Source organism: Orbicella franksi, chromosome 14 (genome assembly GCF_964199315.1).
Source record: "Orbicella franksi chromosome 14, jaOrbFran1.1, whole genome shotgun sequence".
In the NCBI taxonomy this organism is placed as follows: domain Eukaryota; kingdom Metazoa; phylum Cnidaria; class Anthozoa; order Scleractinia; family Merulinidae; genus Orbicella; species Orbicella franksi.
The window spans coordinates 20,830,638-20,855,391 of record NC_138158.1 but is presented as its reverse complement, the minus strand read 5'-3'; the positions used below and the strand labels follow the sequence as shown (position 1 = coordinate 20,855,391).

General features: G+C 39.2%; 1 protein-coding gene across 1 annotated transcript; it reads right to left on the bottom strand.

Moving 5' to 3' along the window:
- Nucleotides 1-954: 954 nt before the first annotated feature.
- On the bottom strand, nucleotides 955-17,149 carry LOC145467508 (mucolipin-3-like). The gene is made up of 12 exons (XM_081451049.1): nucleotides 15,248-17,149; nucleotides 12,597-12,755; nucleotides 11,779-11,932; nucleotides 9,905-9,992; nucleotides 9,328-9,418; nucleotides 7,696-7,801; nucleotides 6,747-6,862; nucleotides 5,258-5,407; nucleotides 4,247-4,348; nucleotides 3,314-3,436; nucleotides 2,714-2,920; nucleotides 955-1,852 (listed from the first exon to the last, which is right to left on the bottom strand). The coding sequence occupies exons 1-12, from the start codon at nucleotides 15,569-15,571 to the stop codon at nucleotides 1,724-1,726; spliced, it is 1,749 nt and encodes a 582-aa protein (XP_081307175.1). The 5' UTR covers nucleotides 15,572-17,149; the 3' UTR covers nucleotides 955-1,723.
- Nucleotides 17,150-24,754: the final 7,605 nt, after the last annotated feature.

Genomic DNA, 24,754 nt, shown 5'->3' with positions numbered 1-24,754 from the left:
AACAATATCTTGTCTAGAGCATACGAAGAGAAAGAAATTGCCGTAAGCAAATTGAACTCTCTTTTGCTCGGGAGAATTCTTAACGAATTATGGAGAGATGAAGTTAAATTGGTGAGGCGAGGACCAAGTAACTCAAAGGTGCGTAAACGTGAAAACTTACCATGACTTCCACTTCAAAAATGATCTCAGTTTCTACGGAGCTTTCGCCGTTGATCTTACGTTTGACAAATTTGACAAATTGCGATCTAGTACCCCCGCGAGTCTTGGTTTGCTAACATGACGAGGTTACCAAGCCGATTTCAACGGTCGTTATGTCGCGGATCAAACGACACGGAGCTCTTCCATAGTTTTATCGTTTCACTGGGGACACGAAGAGCCGCCTGGCGTCGCTCGCAGGGCTGCAATTGTGTGGCTAGAGGATTGAAATGAAAGATCAACCTTTGTCCTTGAATTCTGCGGTGGATTTGTGGCCGTGGGCACATTTTAGCCTGGGATTTTTGACTTCGTTCGGCAGGTTGTTCCGACTGAGGTGTTTCGCCTTGTCCTCTCTTTATAAAGGGAAAATCGGAATTCAAAAAAGTCGCTTAAATCAAGTTCAATCGGTAAAATAACCACACCAGGAGCAAACAACACATGTATGGAACAAGGTAAGCCATTTTTATTGAGAATTTTCACTTTTAACTACCTCCAAGGATATCTTGTAGAAGATCCCATATAAACCCTTATAATTCGATGCCATATTGTGTTGCTTGTGTGGTTCATAGAGAGAGCTTGGGCTGCCTGTGGTGACCAGAGTGGATTCATCAGTTCCTTTGATGCACCATGATCTGAGTGATCTTGGATCATTGATCTAGATCACCCCAAAGGAACGTACCCTAAGATTTGCTAGACGTTTTTGATGGATGGAAAGCAGGTTTACACTTTACTTTCTATAATTAACTTCAAGGCCAGAAAACCTTTTATTATAGTATCTTTATTAATGAGACGCCCTAAATTTTGTACAAATTACATCTTGAAAAATATTCGTAGAATTGTTATATACAGAGGGATATGCCATAAAGTTAAAGATTATTTCCAGTCCGTACTGAGCACTCTCAAGAGTTTGTTTACGTTTTTTTGATTTGTGTCATGTAAGACATCACAAAATATAACATTTCACTACTACTTACATGAAGTAAATGGTTGCGAAGCTTCATGCTTTATGCTTCGTTCTTTCTCATATCACTTGATGAAACAACTTCACAGATGCAAAAATCAATGAAGCTCTTGGAAGAAGAATTTGAAAGGCCTCAAAGATAAGGTATGTGGTTTGTATTGAAAAACATCGATTTGCATTCCATCGAGTGAGACACAAAAATATTAGGGTGCTGAGACTGCGCAGAACGGACCGGAAATCATCTTTAAAGCTAAAGTAATTAAAATACGTAGTGAATTTTTCTATTCCCTGTTACAAATTTACACGACTGTTTTTCTCTCTTTTCCAGGAGATAGCAAAGAAACTATCAATCAGGACTTTTTTCTTTCTTCTCCAGGAGTTAGAAAGGAAATTGTGAATGAGGTTGGCCAAAGATCATTTTCAAGAAAAATAAGTTAACTTGCCACTCAAACTTTTACGAAGTTCCCATACAAAATTAATTCTCAATAGAAGCCTGGCTCTATGACGTACAATTTTTCTTTTAAAGTAAATTGCGATATGTTTCATAGTAGAATTAATCAAGCGTCATTATTCCGTGGTGCTTGCTCCGGTAAGTTCGTTTTCGCCCGCTTCCTCTCTGTACTCAGAGTTACACCGCTGGCAGTTGTTACCGTGGACAAAGCGCTGTAGCTTTGTGCATGGGGGATGTCCCCAGTCCTGAAAGAGAAAGGGGCAAAACAGTTAGCAGAGAAAAACAGTTAACAAAAAGATGACAAAGGGGAAACGGTTAACAAAGAGAAAAGGAATTACTGAGAGCCGGTTCGCGACATAATATATGAAACACCGTGATTTACCACATTTCCAACCACCGAGAAGACAGTTGAAAAATTTAAGGGTCTACGTCATGGTTTCGCATCTTCGAAAACTTAGCCTGTATTTTTCAAGTTCATTGTTTGCAATCCGTGTCAATCTTCTCCATCCTTAAACGTCCTTGTTCCTTTATGGTCTATTATTGTCTCTTTGGTGTTTTTCTACCTTAGTAAACTACTACTTTTCTGGTTTCCTTCAATGTAAAGGTAATTTTGAACGTGACCAAAACAACTCAAGATGCCGAGTACCAGTGGAGAGAAAAGGTTTGACGTACAAAAGAGGACAGGTAACGACTTTATTTAGAGAGGTTAACAATTGACCGTAACTAAAAGTACTGATGCATTTCTGGCTAATTAAATAAGTATAAAATATGGCTAGCTTCTTTAGCGGACAAGATGAGCCGAATCCTGCACTGTGATTGGCTACTCGCTCGGGATTACCCGCTGTGTCCCGCAAGAAAATAGTGTTCTCTTCCATATAATAAATCCTTTATTGACCAAGCTTGTTCTGTCAAGATGGCTGGATATTGGCCTCGTTCTTGTTTTGCGTGTTTATGGACCTCAACTCTGTCTCGGTCCATAAACACGCAAAAAGAAAAAACTTGGCCAATATCCAGCCATCTTGACCTCACACTTGGCCAATAACCCAAATATATTCTGATCAGGATTTGATCAGAAGGTTGCTCACAAATCACTTAGCCATTTCTACCTTGATTCTCTCGTAGGTATCACTGATGATACCAATGAACAAGCTGAGGACCACATAAATGAAGAGCGAGATGAAAGTGTACAGGTAGATTTTGCTGAAGACCCACACAGCATAACTCTTTTGGTTCATCTCGGCAAATGTCATGAACATGTCGTCACCGTTGATCAACGAGAACATACATTCTGACACAGTCCACAAGTCGCGGAACTAGGAAAAAATAGCAAAACAAGAGTGAAAACAAGGAAATTAGACTTAAGACAGATATTCCAAAAAAGTACCTTTCCCTGGTTTGAAATGTTTAATACAAGCACAGGAGCCCATTACCCAAGCAATGAAATAGTTACAAGGAAATAATTAAGAATTATTCCACAAGCGTGCGTTGGATATGACATGATAGAGAGCCCTTTCATTAAGAACAATACTCCCCCCCCCCCCCCCCACGCCCCCAAACCCCGCTTAGGATAGGTGCTTTTGACTACTCTGTGGGTCACACAATGTTGGGTAGTCTGCTGGGTACAAGTGTTGTGTGACAACCCATATCATGGGTATGGAAGAAGACTAGTTTTTGATCAGAGTCCTTGAAATTTACCGTAGTCCTACCTTGATATGATAAGGTCCAAGGACGATCCAACCGCAAAACAAGAAGCCAAAGTATAGCAGTGAGCCACACACGCAGAATCGCAGAACACTTGGTGCCGAAGCCTTTAATGTAACCAGCAGAATCTGTAATAAAATTACAAGACACAAAAACAACACAAGTAGTTAGCAGATATCAAGCCAGAAATCTTGACTGAACAAGTTGTGTTTGTAGTCGACTCAATGCACTCTCTGATTAGCTAATTCTAGGGCTTAATTCTCTTGTAATGCCCATGGACCGATTATGGGCCTGCAAAAACAATGCAAAAAGCCATATAAAAAACAACTTATTAAAATCAAACGTTCAGTCTTTACGAGAAAATCTCAAGCCTCGGCCTTGCCATATTGAATGAGCAATAGAAAGATCTTGGTCTGAGATTTTTCCGTAAGGTAAAGACCTCACTCTCGGTTAAAAACTATCTTTCTTGTGCGGCATTATCAGCAATCCTGACGGGACAAAATAGCCACATCTTCCCTGATCAGGTAGCCAACCACAGTACAGGAGCTGCTTTATTTTCCCAGCTTGCAGAGCTAGCCAAATAATTACAAACAGTATGACAACAATTAAACGGTAAACTGAATTTATTGTGATTGAATGACTAACGCAAAATCCCTTCAATTGGCGACATTGTTGTTTGTGTTCGCATCTCATGGTAAAAAATAACAATTTTCACTCATACACAAAGCTCTCACTTCTGACAGGGGTTTCATTAAGGGCCAGGCACCGGACAAATTGACCGGCCGCGAGGACAATAATCTTATTTTGCCCAGCTGGTTTGACCAACTAGCGGAAAGTTTTTTCTAACAAAGAAGTTCAGTTCTAATAGTTTTGCCCGCCTGTGAAAACCAGTTGCCCTCCTGCCAAAAATGTTAAAGAAACCCCTGAGTTTAACTTACATTGTACTTCCTGAAATGTCCCAGATATCTTAATAATCCACACCAAGTCAGCAGCACTGCAATACCCAGAAATATGCTGCAAACTGTGTACTGTGTGTTATCCTGCAAACAGAGGGACAAGGTCTCTTCTCAGTAAATAAGTCAATGTTTAATAAATAGAAATACCGGTAACGTACTATGTTTAGTTTTCGGGTATAAAAATGCAAGTGGAAGTTTGGGAGAACGAGAAATCCTGTGGGAACATGAGCTGACAGGTAAGTGTTTCCACAGCTTTTTGGAGTCCTCCCAAAATATCCATGAGAGTTTCTATAACTCGATGGAAACACACAGAACATGTTTTCAAATTCTGTGACAAAAAAGGAAACATCTTGTTCACTTTGATCATCAAATGTAAATTCTCTTTACATATGCCATCATTACGTCAACAGCCAGTATTAGTTCTGTGTTTCTATCGAGTTATTGTAACACAGTTTTAAACCAATCAACGCATGTACTTTTTGAGCTTTTTTCTACATGGAAATAGCCAGGCCTACAAAAAAACTGTTATGCTGCCACAGCCCTAATACAGAAATGCCAGAATATTAATATTATGAGTATAAATCTTCTCAAACAAAACTACGGCTTTTTTTAATCTGCCTTAGTATACCCCAATGGAACTGAGAAATTTAAGATTACCAAAAGAGTGTCGCTCATCCCTCCTGCACCACCCTCCCTGCTAACCACTGCACCACTGAAGAACTAAACAACAAATGAGCTTGCTGGGTGTCCCTGTACAGCTTAGTAAATCTCAAAAGGTTTCTTCCCATATTTATCTAAAACCTTGCATTTCTCCCCTAGCGAGGGTTCCATGGGTGTTCACTTAATTCACAGACAGAAGTAAATTATTACTAAAAATATGTCTCCAAACTTGAGGCAATAAAATTAATACAACAACAGCTCTACATGTTATGTTAAAATGCAAATTAATCGACACCTTTTATCTAAAACACAAAATCAGAGAAATTTAGTTACATTGATATCAATCAGCATTTTCATCAAAGAACCAATGATGGCACAGCTGTCACTGATGGCAATCAGAAAAAACCACAGGTTCATTAGGTCCAAGCAATCATAGGGGGACAGATGGTCGCCAAGTTCTTGAGAGAAAAATCGTTGGGTTGCCTGAAACAAGATAAATTACAATTTTCCATTAATTAGTACATTCTATAACAGTTTGTGGAGGTGTTGTGGCCTCATGGTTAGTGTGCTCGCTTCTGGATTGAGCTGTCCAGGTTTGAGTCCTGCTCAGGGACATTGTGTTGTGTTCTTGGGCAAGACAATTTACTCTCACAGTGCCTCTCCATCCAGGTGTATAAATGGGTACCGGCAAACTTAATGCTGGGGGTAACCCTGTGATGGACTAGCATCCCATCCAGGGGCGGGGGGGGGGGGGAGAAATGCTCCTCAACGCTTCATGCTACAGAAACCGGAGATAGGCGTCAACCTGATGGGCCACTTGGCTCATATGTAGACTTACCATAACATAGTTTGAACACCAAAAGTATAAATTAATAATGAACTATAAATCAGTCCTAATACCAGCCAGTGCCCAGTTTATACAACTGGGTAAAGAAGGCACTGTATCCATGAAATGTCCTGCCAAGAGCACAGTCAAGTTGCTATATGGCTACAGGTGTACATGTAGTTTTACGAGAGGGCAAGAACCAAATCCTGTACTGGAGTTGGACACCCAAGCAGACAAGATGGTACCTTCTTGCCTGTTCAGGATTACCTGACAACTGTGTCCCACACGAAAAAATCATTCCTTGTGCCAAGAAATAGCTGAATACTGGCCTCATTCTTTATAATTTGCATCTGTACGAGCCTCAACTACAACTCAGTCCTTTAACACTCCAAATAAAAACTTCTGCAATACCCAGTCATCTAGATGACATTATTCTTGATCGGTGACCCACATAATAAGAATGTGCATTTTCAGAAAATATCCATACCCACCCCAAGGAAAGTTATCGGAAGCTCTGAAGGGGAGGGGGGTTTCAAAAGCCAAAATTTTTTTAAAAAATCATGAAGCCAAACTGGAATTTCCGGAAGGGTGGGAGGGTTTTAACCAAAAAACCTTTCGTGGGTCGGGTATGGATACTTTCTGGAACAACATGATGTTACCTGTTTCGCACCCAATCAAATTCGCACCCATCGACTTTTCACCCCTGAACTCATTATGAACTTTCTATTCCAGTTTGCCTTAGATTAAAAATGAGAAATAAACATGTTTTGTGTGACTTTGTTTCATCACGCCCACAATGTTGTCTTTTTTGCTTGGTAAGGGAAAGATAAATTTTAAGCACTTGATCACTAGTTGAATTGATGCGGGTGCAAACTCTGTGGGTGGGAACTAGCTTTGGTGCAAAACCTCCAGCTACCACATATGGCATTTCCTTCCATGACTAACTGTGCCTCTAAATTCTAGATTTATTGATCATACATGCAGTTCCTTCAGTACCTTAACAAGCTGTAGTTGCCGAAAGATTGAGCGTGAGCATAGGGTCACAGACATCAAGCAGAACAGCATGGTCATAATGTCAACAAAAACACTAAGTGTTTTTGATGCCTGGTAATCTGCAATAAACAACAATTTTGCCATTCAGGTTTTGTTCAAATTTGAGGTAGATACCTATGTCACTATAAAGTGAAATATTCTTTTATTTATTAAGCAACCTATTGGATCAAACATTCAGTACATTATTTGATTTTCAGTAATATGATACAACTGTTGTAGAAGTACTGCTATCAGGACGCCCTTTGGACAAGATCATTGTGATGCATTCCTAGTCAAGACACTTTGAAATTAGGCCCTGCCCACACTACACCAAGAGAAATTTGAAAACGATGCTAGAGTTAGGCCTACAGTCCATACTAAACCAGACCAAAACCAGAGCATCTTGAAATACTCTTCAAACTGGAGGATTAAGAAAATGCCAAGCTTTTCATATTCATCTGGACTGTGGAAAACATTTTGAAAATGGAGCTGAATTTCGAAAATGATGGTTTCATAATAATCACATGATTTCCCTGACTGAATTTCCCACAAACACAAATCCAAAATGACCAGTGATTGTTGCATTTTTAAATTCCTCTGACACAGTGTGGGCAGCCTGATAGAATCCTGGATGTAACCTGAACTGGACAAGCATTCTATTCAGAGAAAGTAGTGATACTCCGACTGCAGTTAAGCGCCAAGACTATTAGCCATTTGGATTTAAGTTTAGTCCAATTGCCCATGCCCAAGGCTTTGCCAATATCATTATTTTGTGTTTAGACTTGGACAAGAAATGGAACTCTGACAGTGTCTCTCCCTGCAGATGGGCTAAGTTTACAGGCACATGTAAGTGCAATGCAGTGACGACACCACATGCATAATCCACCTAATTCAAAGACAGAAATGTCATTACCTTCTTTGCTGACTGTTGAATTACCAGCACAGTTGTCCATAACATCTCCATCCACATTCAAAGTGACTGGTACCTTACCATCATGATTACTGTTATCAAACTGTATCTGCATGAAAAAAGAATTAAATATACATCAACTGCTGTTAAAAAACCAAGGGCAGCTGAATCCGTCATGTCAGCAGACATTCTAGAGACCCAAAAAAGTGTCTGTCTGGAGGTGATCTCAGGTTATTGGAGGTTTAAAGTACAGACGAACCTCTCCAACACAGCCACCATGGGGACAGAGGAAAGTGGTTGTTGAAGAGAGGTGGCTGTTATGGGGACATAGGGGTGTAACATGACACCTGTTTTTTACAGGGTGCAACATTTCTTTTCTTAAAAAAAATGGTTATTTTAGCATATAAACTGTACATTACACAATCAAGATACATCAATACAAAAGAAACTAACCACAAACAGAGACCAACGACGTGTGTTACGGATCAAGTTTGATGACCTTTTCCAATAAAGAAAATGGGGTTTTGTCTACACCCTTCGTCAGTCACTGGTTAACTGACCATACATGTAGAGAGGTGACCGTTGTAGAGAGGTTAAAATAAGAGTGAATGTAAGGACAGTTGACTGGGACAAAAAGTGTAGCAGGGTTGGGTTGTAGAGTGGTGGCCATTGTATAATTCTTAGAACCTAAGGTGGCCAAGTTAGTGGAGGTTGGACCGTATAGTGCTGCAAGTGTCTAGGACAATTGAGTACATGTCTGGTTAGCAGAGGTTACATTCAATCCACATAATATAGACCTGTAGGTATCATGTTAACACACAGGAGTTTTCAGTGAGTCATGAGCTCAACAATGCAAATCTTTTTGTAATGCTCATCCTACAATGGATTTTGTGTTGGTTCTGGTACATCAAGGCTGCAATACCATCTCACACTTGATTTCCTTTAAACTCAATGACTTGTTGTGGACTGTCTGTCTGGCAAACTTGTTCCAATTAGAGGTTGACAAAAAATGACAACAAAGTGTTCAATGTTTCAAGTACAGAGCTTAGCTTGTGCATTTTTCTATTGCAAAGGGGGAGGGGCAGATCTCATTTCTAAAGGCCTTAAAACTGCCTTCAGTAAACCTCTAAATCGATTGCAATTATTGCTCCTCTCACACATATCAACAATGTGATTAAGAAAAAATCTGATAGGAAATCAAGCAAGTTTAGCTTTTAGTCGACAAAAAATCTGGTACCAGAATAATATTAAGTAAATCAAAATTCTTTACACATTTTCTAAAAGCTAAAGATGTAAATAATTGCCTGAAATAACACAAAAGACAATTTTCCATAGGAACTCGAGAAATAAATTTCAAAGTTCAGAGAAATTGTGCAAACACAGGTAAAATTTCATCATCAGTGTCATTTCACCAGTACTTTTAAGAGCTTTCTATGAACTTCAAAATTTCTTAGAAATGATTTCTTTTGGAAGATACTTAAAACAGTCACACAGAAGTTGCAATACGATGCAAACAATCTTGGCACAAAGTTTTTGTCCACTCATTACTTGAGGTTCAGGTGGATTCCTTCTTATAACTGAACCTCTCATTTTCAAACATTGAAGATAGTTTACTGTGTTCATTAATAAACTCACAGTGACGTTGAACTTGTAACAAACTGGTAATCTCGGAGGTGTTCGAACGTGAAGAGAACGTACTTCAGCCATTAGCATAATGCTTATTATGCTGAAAAAGAAAACAATATTATTATAGCTATTTGTAAAATGAATATAAAAATTATTTAATTAATAATTATTTATTATAATAATTAATGAAGAATTTTTTTCTGGCAGGTTGAAGACTCAGCTGGTATCTCAGCAAAATGATGTTGCACAATGTTATTGAAAACAACCAACAGAAATGACCTTTTGAACTGTGAAGTCTGCTAAAAGATGAATGATGGCAGCTAAACACGAAACCATTATTGAGCAGAGATTGCATGTTGTTGAAAGCCGCAGCAAATCACAACATGATCAAAGCCATTTCTCTGTGCTCACTCTATTTTAATTAGACACATCTCGTAATGTTATTTTCATATTCAGTTTTTGGGCCTTTACACAGCACATGGGGCATAAAGAAACATGTTAAAACCAGTTTGATCATCTCTTCATTGTTCAACAATTAAATTTTGCTGGACAGGTACATTTTATGCCTCAAAAATATTCCACCTACCTTTCAAATGATTCTGGCATCTTGTTTCTTTTGACAAAGTGAGTGATGTTTCTGTCTGAGTGATTTGTTTTGTGCAACTGTTGACAAGCTACACTTATTAATAAAGGAAATAATATCATAACAAAAGATAAATTAAAGCATAAGCCATTGATCTGCCATTTGCAGTATGAATACCAGTACAAAAAAACTGAAAGTCTGTGGTGACTTAAAGATCATTTCCAGTCCATACTGTGCACTCTCGCGAGTTTGTTTGCGTTTTTTGTTATGTTTCATGTAAGACATCACAATATGTAAACATTTTGCAACTACTTACATGAAGTAAATTCAAAGTTTCAAAACAACTGCCATTATGGATCCGAAGCAGTCAAAGCTTTATACTTCGTTCTTTCTCATATCACTTGATGAAACAACTTTGCAACAGTAAAAATCAGTGAAGCTGTTGGAAAGAATTGAAAGGCGCCAAAGATAAGGTACCTGTATGTGGTTTGCAACTAATAACATGGATTTGCATTCCATTGAGTAAGATTTATAAACTGTTTATAAACATTAGGGTGTTGAGACTTAGCAGTACAGACTGGAAATCATCTTTAAATTTTGAACTACCAAATGCTACAATCAGGATTCACAGTCATCTGTAAATCTTCTCGACATGAGACCTTCACTTTCTTTACTACCAAAAGACATGAGGCCCTGGGGAACTCTGTGCAATCCTGCACAAAATCTGGCTTATGAGCTTCACAGCTGCGCACATGTTTTGTGCAAAACAATATTGATGGTGCTAGATTTTCACCATATAAATATAGCTTTTTATTTCAGCCAAAGACTGCAAAGATCTGAACTTGAGCTTGAAATTTGAGACAAAAGCCAAGTTTATAATTAAAAAATGTGTCAAAAGTATAACAAATAAATTAGTATAATTTCAATATACATGAATTATTAACCCCAAACTATTACTGACACTATTCCATTCCTCGATGAAAGAGAACAATGGTTCAGAAAATAGACTCCCTCTGGGACAAGTTACATGTACAGTGTATTGCTCAACTTTTCTTTCTATAGCACATTGCAAATCGTTGTTTACATATAAATTAGCCAAAACTGTTTCAAATTAATCAACATCCCCATCCTCTTCTGCTGGATACAAAATTGTAAGACTTAAGTGGTGGCACGATAATATTAGTAGGGATGGTCCTGAATGCAAGCCATTTTTGGGCAATTGGTTTCTTTTAAAAAGAACTTACAGTTTTTATTATATCTCTCAGTTAGTACACGTGCTGTGATTGGCCAATTTAGTGGGCTGTATTTAAAGCTGTTTTTGTTGCTAAAATGTTTTGTGATTTACCACCAAGTGTTCTTAACTTTTTTAGCGAGTAAAAGTTTAAAACTGTCTTTTATTTCTGAAATTGTGTATTAAAACCTGCAAACAACTTAAGAGTCACTTAACAACAATTTCATATTGACTTGTTTTGCTTTTGAGCTGCTTCAGAAATTTGAAGCTGTTCTGCATGAATAGAAATTGTTCCTGGGCCCATCAGACACACAGTAGCAATAAAATAAATATCCTGCTAACCTTGTTTTCTCAGTCCGTACTTCGTTTTTCCCCTTCGACTTATGGCCCGCACACTTAACGCTTGGGCCATAAATCGATGGGGAAACAACTCAGTCAATAACTTACAGTAAGGCCCTCGAACTCAGTTAGTAAGAGGTATAGAGAATGAAACCCTTCCATTAATTATTTCAGGGGATTTTAAACCACTCAGTACACACTATTTTGTTGAGTTCTTCAGAGCTATTTTTGCGCACAAATAGAACAGCTCTGGGGTTGAGAATGAGCTCATCTTGAGAAACAAATGTGAAATTGTTCAAAAGGATACAATAGTTTGTCTGTCGCGTGAGATGATACGACTCATCTTCAGGCTCGACAGAACTGTTGGTGTATTTATATATGCACATATTCATAGGTTTTATGCCGTCTTCGGATTCAAGGAAGCCAAATGTTCCAACAGCTATGTTTTGGATGTCATAGTACTGCAAAGGCAAAACAGAATGTCAGCCTTACCAGGGCTGTCATTAACTTTTGATTCGCCTGTAGCCTTGATCTTCACACCTGTTAATTTATGGGTGAATTGTATCAACTACAGGTACATGTAAGTTCCCTGTAACATCAAGGGCCCATCAAGCATGGACAGCTGTAATGAGTGCAATGGATTATCATTAACAAGAGGTTCTGTTAGCAGGGCTATGCATAAACATTCCCCACCCCACCCCCCACCCCCCACCCCCCTTCCCATATCTGACAGATCAAGGGAGGTTTGGTAGCCTCATGGTTAGTGTGCTCGTCTCTGGATTGAGTGATCCGGGATTGAGCCCTGGCTGGGGACATTGTGTTGTGTTGTTGGGCAAGACATTTTACTCTCACAGTGTCTCTCTTCACCCAAGTGTATAAATGGGTACTGGTGAATTTAATATTGGGGGGTAACCCTGAGATGGACTAGCATCCCATCCAGGGGGGGGGAGGATAGAAATACTCCTAGTTTAGGCTACATGCTACAGAAACCAGGATAAGCTCCAGCCTGATGGGCCACTTGGCTTATATGCAGACTTTACCTTTATCTTATCTGACAGAGCTGCCCTTACCTTCTCCCCTTTCACTACACTTTGTGACAGGTAAGGCTTTTTTTAATTGACTAACCTGCTCAACAGAGTGCTGCACTTGGAAGTAAAACTGGTTCTTTGTGTAAATAGAATAATCTGACTCATTGGGATTGAGAAGAAACAGATGGTTGAATGCATCTTGACTGTCATCTAAAAAGTTCACAACAGAGAAAAGCTCAGTTGCAAACAGGAAAATCTGCAAATTAAAACAAAAAATATATCTGATTAAGATTTAATTTCTCCCTCCCATATCAGTATAGTGTGATAAACAGATAGGTGAGGAGAATTGTGAAGATCATCAACTACATGATATTCATTTGATGGAGTGTCATCGATTAACATTCTCTGGAGTAACTAGAAATGGGTAATAAATAGTACAAAAGAATTAATAGTCCAAGCTAGATTATTTTGCAGAAGATAATCACTACAATGAGGTTTATTTATGAAATAGAAAACATGTACCGTGTCTCTATCGAGTTATAGAAACACTAGTGGAAGTTTGGGAGAACGAGAAATGCTGTGGGAACACGCCACGCAGGAGAGTGTTTCGCCAGCTTTTTTGAGTTCTCCCAAACTTTCACGAGTGTTTCTAATATAATTCGATAGAAACATGAAGAACATGTTTTCTATTTCTTTTAGAAAACACTGCGACAAAAAAAGGAAACCAACTTGTTAACTTTGATTATCAAAATGTAAATTGCCTTTGCTTGCACCATCATTACGTCAACAGCTCATGCTAGTTCTGTGTTTCTTTTGAGTTAGAGAAACATAATTTTTAACCAATCAGTGTGCGTATTTTCTTAGGACTGTTTTCTAAAGTCTAATATCATAGGTGACAAATTACACCTTAATTTTGGTGTGAAATTCCAGCGTTTATTTATAATTTGAAATGTGAAATTACAAAATTGTTATAGCAACGTTTGGCACGAAATTTCTCAAAACAAGAAAACAAATCAAAAACTCAAGAAAATGTTTGCTAATTTGTCACCCAAGATATTAAAAGGTAATCAAATTAGAAAATTTACAATTTCACTTACGTTTTGTCAAAGTTTCTAATAATTTAAATCCCTTGCCAAGAGGCTCGGGATATTAAGAATTTTGACAAAAGGCACTTGAAATTATTTCTTTAAAATAAATTCACTCATCACCATTTGATTACCTACACCAATTTATTTAATAAATGCACTATTTTGTTATAGAATAAATGGTAATACTACCATATGCTGCTGTAGAATTTATAAATTACCATTATTATACAAAGAAACCCCACCTTTGGTGTGCAAAGAAAGTCACATCTGATAGCCTAGTGGACATTGTGGGCAGGTTAGTGCACTCTACATATCCTTCTCTTGTATGATGGGCAGGTGATGTATTTTGGGTTAAAATTTGAGTTAACTGTGCTTGTGGAAAATTTTTATCAGGTTAGTGAAAACGACTGTCAGGTTGGTACATATTTCTAGTTAAGTCTTGCCCAAAAGGTAAGCTGGAAAATTGATTTTCTTTGCACCCTGCCCATCAAGGGCAATTGTATCTTATGGTCTCTTCATATGAGCCCGGTAACTGGGCTGGCTCAGTTACCAGGACAAATTTTGTGGTCTGTTCATATGGAAAATTTCAGCCCGGTCGACAGGGATGAAATCTAAGAAACACAACCAAAATATTGGAACATAAACTTGTATCGTTTGCAACTATCGTGGCTTTGTGGACTCTTGTAGCTTTACTAACCAAGCTAACTGGCATACTTCTAAAGTGGAAATACATACAAGACAAAAATTATGCCATTTTGGCCGCTATGTTGCCAAAGCGAAGCTATTTTGTCTAAAAGTTTCATCCCGGTTACCCAGGCTGGAGTGATCATATGAGAAAATTTTCATCCCCGTTATCAAGATCTCAGTCACAAAAACCGAGATCCCGGTAACCAGGCCAGCCCAGCTTCTCATATGAACACATCAAAATTCTACGAAGGAAAGTGGTGAGGTGAGATCTCCGAAACTGAGCCAGCCTGGTTGACTGGGCTCCTATGAAGAGGCCCTAAGACACTCTTGTTGGCAGGACAATATTCAGCGCTAAAACAGATTTTCCAGGCTATCACAAAGAAAAATCTCCTTTTCTTTGTGATCTACGTAGTTGTTGCAAATTTAACTCAAAGAGGATGTCTAGACATTTTTTTTTGTTATTGCAGAATGATAACTACTCTCTGATGCTTCACAGTATAACATAGATATATGCACCAAAAATAACAGAAGTTATAGAATGTTTAGGAACTCCAAGAAGAATTTTAATATCATGAAAACAAAAGAAATGAAATGACTTCCCTTTTGCATCTATAATGTTTTTCCCCTAGCATCATATAGTTTCACTTTCTGAATAAGACAATTTCCCAATACAGAATGTTTGTTAACCTTGCAACACCTTTGCGAAGATACACGCGAAAAAAAATTAAAGGGGAATTAAAGTTCATGATGGTTAGCTGGTTGCTTTTTGAGGTAGCTGGTTGTAACGGACTTATTAAACGTCCAGTAAAACTGAAAATCGACTACAAGTTTTTCAGTACTAGCCTGTCTCATATTTTAAAGCAAGGAAAATCGTAGAAAAAAACATGATAATCTTCTCGATAATCTTATCCTGGAAATGCAAACAAACTAAGCCTAAGTTAAGTGAGATACTTATCGAGGTTTGCTTGCTTACCTGGACTGTAACCATGATCAACTTGAGAAGTTGAAACAAAAGTTTCCACGGTTTTCTCCCGCGATGCTTGTACTTTTGGTAAGGCGTCATAAAATGAGACTTCAGCCGTTTCCTCATGACTTCGACGCGATTTCTTTGGCTTCCAGAAAACTCAGTTGAATCATAGATCGACTCATAATGGACGCTATCGTAACTGTTTCGATGAAGAGGCGGTTCGGTGTATTCTTCATAACCGGTGAAGTTTGGCGTCGAGCCGTTGAACGAACGAGCAAGATGTCGAGCAGATCTGGAAGATACTGTCGGTAAAAGGATTCTACCACTCATGGTTGACGATAACTAACCGTAGGAAACTCTTTTGCAATTGTACAATTCACTATTAGCTTACGTACGGTTGCGAAAAATTATGTCTGAATCATTACATGATGTGCCCGAAGTCCGTGGGCGCGCAAACGCAATGAAAAACACCGGGTTTTGGGGGCTGATCGTGCTGAACTTGTCACGACATATTCACTGTCAGTGATGGAACACTGGTCTCTTCAAAGCAACAACATACCTTCACCTTCAGCACAATTTACAGACTATTTTCACAAGAAAATTGACAACGGAGTGTGCTAGTCACTTGACTGCGAACAATAATAGAACAAGCTTGAAATCCCAAAGGTCATTGCGCGTTTTAGCATTTGCGTGTAATGAGGGAGGGGTACGCTGGGGTCCAAGAGAATTTTGAAATATCGCGAGAAAGATCCAGAAATGCTAACGACATTCTGGACGTGAGAAAAAGGTCAGAAAAACTGTTTATTACGATGGCTGAACTTTCTTTCAATCAATTTTGCCTCTGTTGGACCATGGAAGATATGGTCATATGGGAGAAGCCCCCTATCTTGAGAGGTCTTTTCTCACCTGTTCTCTGGTTGGGGAACTTTAAAACAACCGCACAAAAAGTCACAGAGCCGTCATAGGATTTCTGTTGCCTCAGGCTACATTCATTTCATGTGAGAAGACGCTAAGACAAGAATATCATCAAAGGTCGTGCGAAGAAATCACAGGGACAGAAGATATTCAGAGCCAGTTTCTCTGTGTAAATATTTCATCTTACGGACCTTACGTGTTGTCACCAGATCGTCACGTGTTCAGCTGGCGTCGTGTAGTTGTCGTATGTTTCAAAATTTCTTTGGTCACGCAATGAAGAGTTGTGTCGTGACCACTTGAAGTTGTCATGAAACTATTTCTACAGTTCTATGAGTCATGAGTGATAAAACATAACTTCTACTCTTTCGTCAACCTCAAATAATACAAACAACCTTAATTTACAGTACTCTACCATCATAGTGGTCGTAACAGTTTTCTTTCTTCTTTCTGCTTCTGAAAAAACGGTTCTCTGCATGGTTCTAGCGTCGCGTCGCGCCAGTAGAGACACATGACGGTCAGGAAGGTATGAGAGTATCACGTTCTCAAACCAATACTCTCTGCTCCTTGTTACGGCCTTGGCTAATTTCAAACTCTTCCACCCCGCCTTGTTTCTCTCTTTCTCGACAGTCCTTCTCCAAGAGGTCTTCTTTCTCCCCTCCGCCCTTCGACTAGCCTCTTCTGGACTTCCAGTAAGTTGGGGCGCAGCGCGAGAAAACGGCGGGGCGAAATAAAGGACGCCGGAGACGCTCAATGTGCTTTCCCGCGCCGCGCTTCTCCCCTATTTTTTGTGCGCTATTTTCCGGGCAATTTTCGCGCTGCGCCCCAACTAACTGGACACCTGGAAGAGGCAAACGTTCGACCTTCTGGTGTCCCCCCAATGCTAGCTGTGAAGCAATCATTAACAATCTCTCGCCTGTGTACGTGTCTTAACCAGTTCCACCTTCCACGTCATACCTTAAGCAGCTAACGTCATTTATCTCTACTATTTTCCTTGAAGTTTTTGGTTTCTATTTCACAACCTGTTTCAAGAATTTCGCTTCAGTAGCAGAGAGAACGAAAACACAACTTCTGGGACGAGAGAGCATTGACGGTTAACACGAAAGGCGGGATAAGCACATCAAAATCCCTAACCTGGATTTGATGAGTAGCGCATTTTCTCGCGAAAAAGGCCGTGACGACTTTGAGTGAATCTTGAGGAGACAGGCTATAATACCACACCTTTTTCAAAGTTCGTCTGATTAATTCTGCATTGACGCGAGGAGGAAGTTCGTGTTGGTCGGCGAGTTAATCGTTCTACCACATTTGTTTTTGCGTGAGGCTTTTTATGTCATGGTGTTTTATCACAAGTTATTTTCCAGCACACATCATAACTACGAAAAAACTAAAAGTAAGAGAAAGTACAAGAGAGGAACCGACACTAAACTGACTCAATCAGGTTCAAATATGAGAAAAGGCGCCAGTATCAAAGCACCTTTAGAGAACCCGTTTTCACGTTGTCAATAACTGTGAATATACTACCGTGAAGTTTTAGTTCATTTAATTGCCAATAGAGAATAAGTTCCTAATCAAAATGCTTTGACCTGATGAGAAATAATAGCCTATGCTCTCAGCCAAACTTCTACATTTGGTCTTGTTTGGTGCGGTATGAAAGCTTTGAAAGGACCAGACGTAACTAATCGATGACATCAATGACATCAATAAATTAACGAGTCATCATCGGGTAATCGATGAGTAATAAGTTGACTAGCCATTGATTATTGCCGATGATCAATGAGTGATATCGATGAATAATCGATAGGCCACAAAATGTTTCAGTCACAAGGCCATAAAATAATCGATTAGTCATCGATTGTATTGATTAGTCATCAACGACATTGATTAGTCGAAAATAGAAAAATAAAAATTAAACAATGTCTAAATGCCCTTTCGTTTTTCCCAATAGGTGTCCCGACACATTGTAACAGATGAGAGACTAGGCTTATAGATTTCTATATAAAATTCGTTAAGTTATTTTCTCCGTTTAATCAGGACGTGTTGCAAGTACATTTCCTCTTTGCCTTTTGTTATCGTCGCGAACCATTCATGATCACGTAAAGATTTAAATCAGGAAAGTCAGTTATAATAAAGAAAATTCCGACAACGGGCAAAGGAACTGCGCATCTTGAAAATGTTAGCCTAAAATTTTCAAATTCGTCGTTTGTAATTCGTGTTAATCTTCTCCATCCTTAATTAACCATCCTTTGTTCCTCTATGGTTTATCATTATTTCTTTGGTGTTTAACTATCTAAGAAAACTATTATTTTCGGTTTCCTTCAATTTAAAGGTAATTTTGTACATGGCCAAATTACTCGAAACAAAGTAACGACTACCATTAGGGCTCAGAATATGCAAAGTTACCACTTAGTCATGTTAGATGTAAACAAATCGATATGTGAACGACCAAACTCGATTTTCCGACGTATCGACTTTCCGAGGTAATACCGGAACGTGATAACACTTGGGCCGTTGGGGTTAGCACACATGTAACTGAATCATTGCTGGTGCAGTGGAACCCGGTTAACAGAGAGCTTTTAAAAGCAAGTCACGACGGCAACAGTGACGAGAACGCCACCAAACAAGTTAAAAAGTTTAACGAGTAGAACAATGGCTCTGCACCTGCGTTATAAATCTTTGGTCATTTCTTTGACGTCCTCTGCAAAACCACAACGTGAAATGACTAAGTTCTGCGTATTCATGAGAAAGCGAACGACGGCGGTTAATTAATTTTCGTATTGAACGCTGGCGTTTATAAGTATTTAGCTGGAACAAGTTCTGAGGCCAATAGGTGCACTGAACAGATCTTTCGCAGAGAAATGATAAAATCATCTTTGACTAGGTGTCATCCTCGGCGTCGTCATCCTTGTTGCTTAGTTAAGCTCCCTGTTACCTTGGTGTCCTGCGGGCTCTGTAAAAAAATGTCACGGATCAGTAATAATAAAAAGACGAAAGTAGACATTTTTTTACGAGAAAATGTTGTTTAATATCTTAACTGTGCCTGCAACATATTCATCACAAAGCAACCCCACGATCATTTTTCATAGAATCAGACTAAAATTATTTAATATTATGTTTTGTTTTGGAAACACGACAATGGGATCATTTGAAATAGTCCGTGACCTTTACTTTCCGGCTGACGCTTTTAGTTTGGGACTCAGCCAGGTGAACTAAATATGAGACAGAACCTTTTGAAAGGTCATTCGCGGTTTCCGCTAGATTTTTACTGGTAAGATATTCCGTCACGTCCTTCAGCATTATCATACTTTCTTTAGACTGTTCACAGCCCTCTGTTTTCTCGGTGTTTTTTTTTTTCGATCGGTGAACGCGTGGGTAGAATCGCTAGAGAACTGGACGCCCGAGGCAAAACGGGAGACTTCACGGGGTATGGGGTGGGGATCACGCTCTCGCGCTTCGCTTTCCCTCGCTTTAGTTGAAAAATAGAGAGACTGTTAACAATCTATAATTTCTTTCAGTGAACTGACCTTAGGTTCCTTTGACTCGGCATCGACCTCAACAATATCCTCATCACTGTCGTCGTCTTGTGAATCTTCAGTAAGAGGTGGATGCCGGTTATCAGGGGACTAGAGGCAAATTTCTTCTCTTCAACTCGGTGCACGTTAATAAATTTCAATGTTTAGAGGTGAAGCCCCATCAACCTTAGCTGGTTTTCACGCGGGTCAACCTCTATCCTGGTAGAATTTAAATCTGGGAATGTTGGTTTTTCAGGAAGGAGGAAAACCGGAGAATCCAGAGAAAAACCTTCGGAGAAAGGGCGAGATCCAACAACAAACTCAACCCACATATGACACCCGGCCGGCATCGATCCCGGGCCGCATTAGTGGGAGCCGGAGCGCTCTCACCACTGCGCCAACCCTGCTTTCCACGTCGGCAGAGTAGTGTCCGCTTTTAAGGCTTCAGTTGCAGAATGTACATCTGAGCCAGATCCGGAAATGGACAGTGCGCAAATAATCAGTGCCCGTATAGCGGGCTTGTCAGCGATATATGAGGGTTACTGACTCGAGACACTGAAAAGTATCTGTTATCCGTCAGGTATTAACCGGTTTCCGAATAAGCGGGTTAGCTTTATAGAAAATATATGAGCTTTTCGGCGCTGGACAAACGAGACTGTCCGTTATCCATATCGTAAGCGGGCGTCCGTAGAGCGGGACTCCATTGTAGCTGTTTGAAAGACCATAGTTAGAACTAACTATGGAAAGACTAAAGGGTCCTAAAGGTTTAAATATACGTGTAGAGATTCAATACGAAAAGTCTTTGACTCCTCCAGACGTTTGCTCGTCGATCCTCCAAGCTCACAAGGGGTTTATAAATTCAAGTACTCATCAGTGAAAATTTTTCTGTAAACAAGCGCGCTTAATAAATTGAAATATTGCTTGATCTGCAGGTTTTTTTGTTTTTTTTTTCTGCAAATTTTTATATTTGGCTCTCATACCTTTCATCTAAAAAAGTTGAAAATAATTCAAATTGATTTTTGAACTGGCGAGAGGAAGAAAATTTAGCGGTGAATAATAAAACAATAGAGTGTTTACGATCTCGAAACTATCGGTCTGATAGTTGCCCTTTGGAAATTCGATGTTTTTTTTATTAAAACTGACATATTTGCCCTCGAAACTTTGCTTCTCGGGAGAATACTTGTTTTAGCAACATCGAATTTCCGCAGGGCAACTATCAGCCGATAGTTCCTCGACAGAAACACTCTGTTGTTTAAACAGTATCCAACCAAAACACAGGGTCTTGTGGCCAACGTTCGAAACGCAGTTAGAAAACTAGATATAAACAAATTAGCTACGGCCGCAAAAATCCTGGAAGGTCGAGGATTTCCGGGAATTTCGTAAAGACCCCACAGGTGTCAACGTTAAGATCAAATATTGCAATTATTTTATTTTATATAATACTGGGGGTCAATAAACGTTTAAACTGTAATAAACAAAATCCTACATATCGTTCTTCAAGGGTATTTTGATTTTTTTTTCTGACCTCTTCAATTATCTTCAAAACCCGCTCAAGCATATAGCAGCTGACCGAAACAGACCTCTCCATTTTGTAGGCAAGATATCCACGACTTCTTCGTAGTTCTCCGTTGATTTGTTGGTCCATGAAGCGTGACTCGGCAAAAAGCTAGAGAGATGAAAATATGGCCTCGCGAGTGGCCGCGAGTCACGTTCAGCTGCGCGTGCTCGTAGTCTAAATATGTAGAGGTTACGCGATTGACCAAAGTCAGTTACGCAGTAATCGCTCGGCATTTGTTATGCAATAATTCCCCAATAAATGCTACAATGATCGGCATTTGTTATGCAATAATCGCCCATTAGGTACTCTGTGCTTAAATGATAGGCATTTGTTATGCAACGAAATGATTTCCAAGAGATTGCGACCAAAAAAGGACAAAATTTTGTCCACTAACTGGCAGAAAACAGAGAGAAGAGATTTCAGATTTCTATTGAGTAGTTAATGCTGAAATTCGTGCAAGTTGGTGTCTATTTCTCCGCATTAAAATGCACCACTGTGAACTATGTTTTCAATAAAGGATTTCCCTGCAGAATCGTACGAAATATCGAATTTTCTCACCAGAGAGGTTAATCGATATCTTGACAAGAATACGTCACAAATTCTCTTAGACCAAATTATTTCAGTGCAAAAATACATCATCTTGTTTCGGAGAGGTTTGATAACAGCGAGCACTAATTATTAACGTAGGGTCATAACTCGACGTCTTTTTCCATTTGGATGGAATTACAAAAGTGCTTTAAATGTCAGAAATCCAGAGTATTCAAACTTTGTATCATGTTGTATGGTGTTGTATGGCACAATCCATACCCCATTCAACAGTCACCGACTTAATGAAGCCCTAAGGCGAAGAGAAAACTACAAGACTGATTTCTGTTCTATATATACTTACCACCTACGGCACGAAGGAGTCGGTGGAAAATAATCAAAAATATTTTCAACGATGTCTTAACACAAGTGGAGTTGTTCTACCATAAGATTTGGTTAACAATGTCGCCGAACGAAGAGACCATTGCAGACCGAGCAGACTACTTTAAATCCGTTCAAGTGACAAAGAATTCCCCGTAGTGTTAGGGTAGCTTTCATAGTGAGAATCTGTTTACCACCAACTCTGGCATGGCTTTGGAGAAGGGGATCCAGCGAGTTTAATTTCCCTGGGGGAACAGAGTGAATTGAGAGCTTTCTTATTCATTTTACTCTAGCACGCGTCAACGAGGCACTTGATCAGTGCGGCTTTTTTTAACGCCATTCTTCAATTAATTAGCTTACGACTTCGTATCGGGGACTCGATATGCAGTGCGTTTAAAACACCATTCTCAATTTCGTTTACCACGGCGAGACGCCAGTTTAACTTTTTACTTTTTGCCTTCTTAACTTTGTCCTTTTTAATACGTTCATTTTTGTGGCTAAGTTTGGGGGCGGCGGCTAATTTCATGTAGGGGGTGGCGGCTAATTTCATGTAGGGGGTGGGGGGTTGGCGGGTCTTTCATAGGAATTTTTCCTGTGGCGTAATGCTGCAAGCCAAAGCTATGAAATACCTAAGCCATTTAAACTACGGGATTCGAGGCCATGAACTCTGCAAAAACTGTGCTTTGAAGCCTTGAAACTGACTTGAACAGTTTGATGGTAATTTGGTTTGAATTGAATACGCGTGCCATAAGCCAGAATGCCCGCCGCGAGCTAGATTCGATAATTGCGGGCACGCGTCAATCTCAATATGTGATTTAGTTACCTTCGACCTCTTCATGGAAAGCATGTGTAGAAAAAAATTTCACGTTTCTAACACCTGCAAATTCCTCACGAAAGTAAGTAAACAAGATTCTTTGTTCTTTGTGGAAGGAACATAGTTTAGAAAATAGTTTCAAGCTAATAAACACCTTCAAATTCTTCGCGAAAATCAGTAAACAAGGCTGTGAAAACTTAACAGATGTACTAACGGATAAATGTTGTTCGTTTTTCTGTTGTCCGTGTACAATAATGGCTGCAAACAACAAAAACAACAACATGTATTGGTTACTTTTGTACAAATTGGAGATTAAAGAAGATTTTGAACTGATTGAAAAGTCATGTGAGGTTCGCAATGCCTCAAATATCTTTAGTTTCGGTAACCGTTGTGCAAGTTCCACAAGCACTTATTGTGATCACATGCGCGCTTAGCCATGGACGCCATGAAATCGAGCTCTTGGGGTGATTTAAATTTCAATATTTTCTTTCTCGTGAAAAAATTAAGCTTTTTCAGTTTCTTAAACAGCTTTAAACACAACGGATCGCGCATAAAAGCTCTCGATTTTTCACAATTGGTTATTTGCGAGTAATGAACATTGCCCGATTGCCGCGTAATGGCACGTTAGCGAAAGTATCATATCGGCTTGAGCCATATATTTATTCCATTAGTTTTTGCGTCGCACAAGATTAAAGGGGGTTAGAGAGAACGTAAAAGTTACCTTAAACACAAAACCTCTGAACCACCGAGCAAAACACCTGAGTACTTTGTACCCGAATTGCAGCAACTAGGCTTTGCTTCGCTTTTCTATTATTAATTTGTTATATAATTTTGCAACACTGTACATAAAAAACGGAAATACTGATGATCTATGCCACTTACTTTCGAAAGGTTAATTTCGTTTACTAGACGTGGAATTGAATCTATGAGGCGTTTTGTCTTCAATTAAAAGAACGTGTGGTCTTTTGGGCCGGATATCCGGTGACCCGGTGACAATTGTATTACCGGCACGCGCCTAACTCATTAGGGCTGCACCTTTTCGTCAAAAGGGCTTTTTAATAGACTTTTGAATAACACCACAGTTAATTCGTCACGAATCGTCCAGAATGAGCAAGAAGATTTGATAAAATCCGTACAATAGTTATTTCGGATGATGTGACCCTACCTCGATTCAAACACGTGTTTATCATGTTTAAAGTCAATTCACTGTAATGAAAATTATCGGAATGTGTTCATCACCACTCGATGATTCGAAGATAATTAGGAAGCCTGCTTCGAGTTAAAAATGATTATGGCATGTGGAGGTCAGGACTTCGTGTTAGGTAAATACGACATTTATACGCCAGTCAATAACGTACTGACAAACATACAGCATGCGCTTATTCACTCACATGTAACTAATGTATTTGTTTGCCAGACTGATTCCCGGGGTGAGGAGTAATCCTTAGAACTTCCAGGTGGGGTGGGTGGGGGAATGGCATTGCCCAGTTTTAAAGACCATTCACCCATATTTCAATCAAAAAGAGATAATTTTCCATATTGTATCGCAGAGCTGGTCTCTAAAAACCTGTAATCTAACTTGCCCCTAGCTACTTCAAAACTTGGTATTTTAAAATCTGTATCATATTTTTTTTATCAGCAGCGGAATTCGAGAGTATTATTTAAACAGAATGTCACATTTTTCTATTTTCTTAATGTTTTTCATCCTTGTCTTTCTTTTTTACACTTAAAGGAAAATTTCCATTAAAATTTCAGTCTGCATTCTTTCACCCCCAAAATTTCCAATTGTAACCCAACTTGAAGCTAAAGAAGCC

Coding starts and splice junctions, on each gene's coding strand:
- LOC145467508 (XM_081451049.1), bottom strand. CDS start 15,571: ATGAGTGGTAGAATCCTTTTACCGACAGTATCTTCCAGATCTGCTCGA. Junction 6,863..7,695: donor TTCAACAGTCAGCAAAGAAG/GTAATGACATTT, acceptor TGTTTATTGCAG/ATTACCAGGCATCAAAAACA. Junction 2,921..3,313: donor TTGGACCTTATCATATCAAG/GTAGGACTACGG, acceptor ATTTTTTCCTAG/TTCCGCGACTTGTGGACTGT.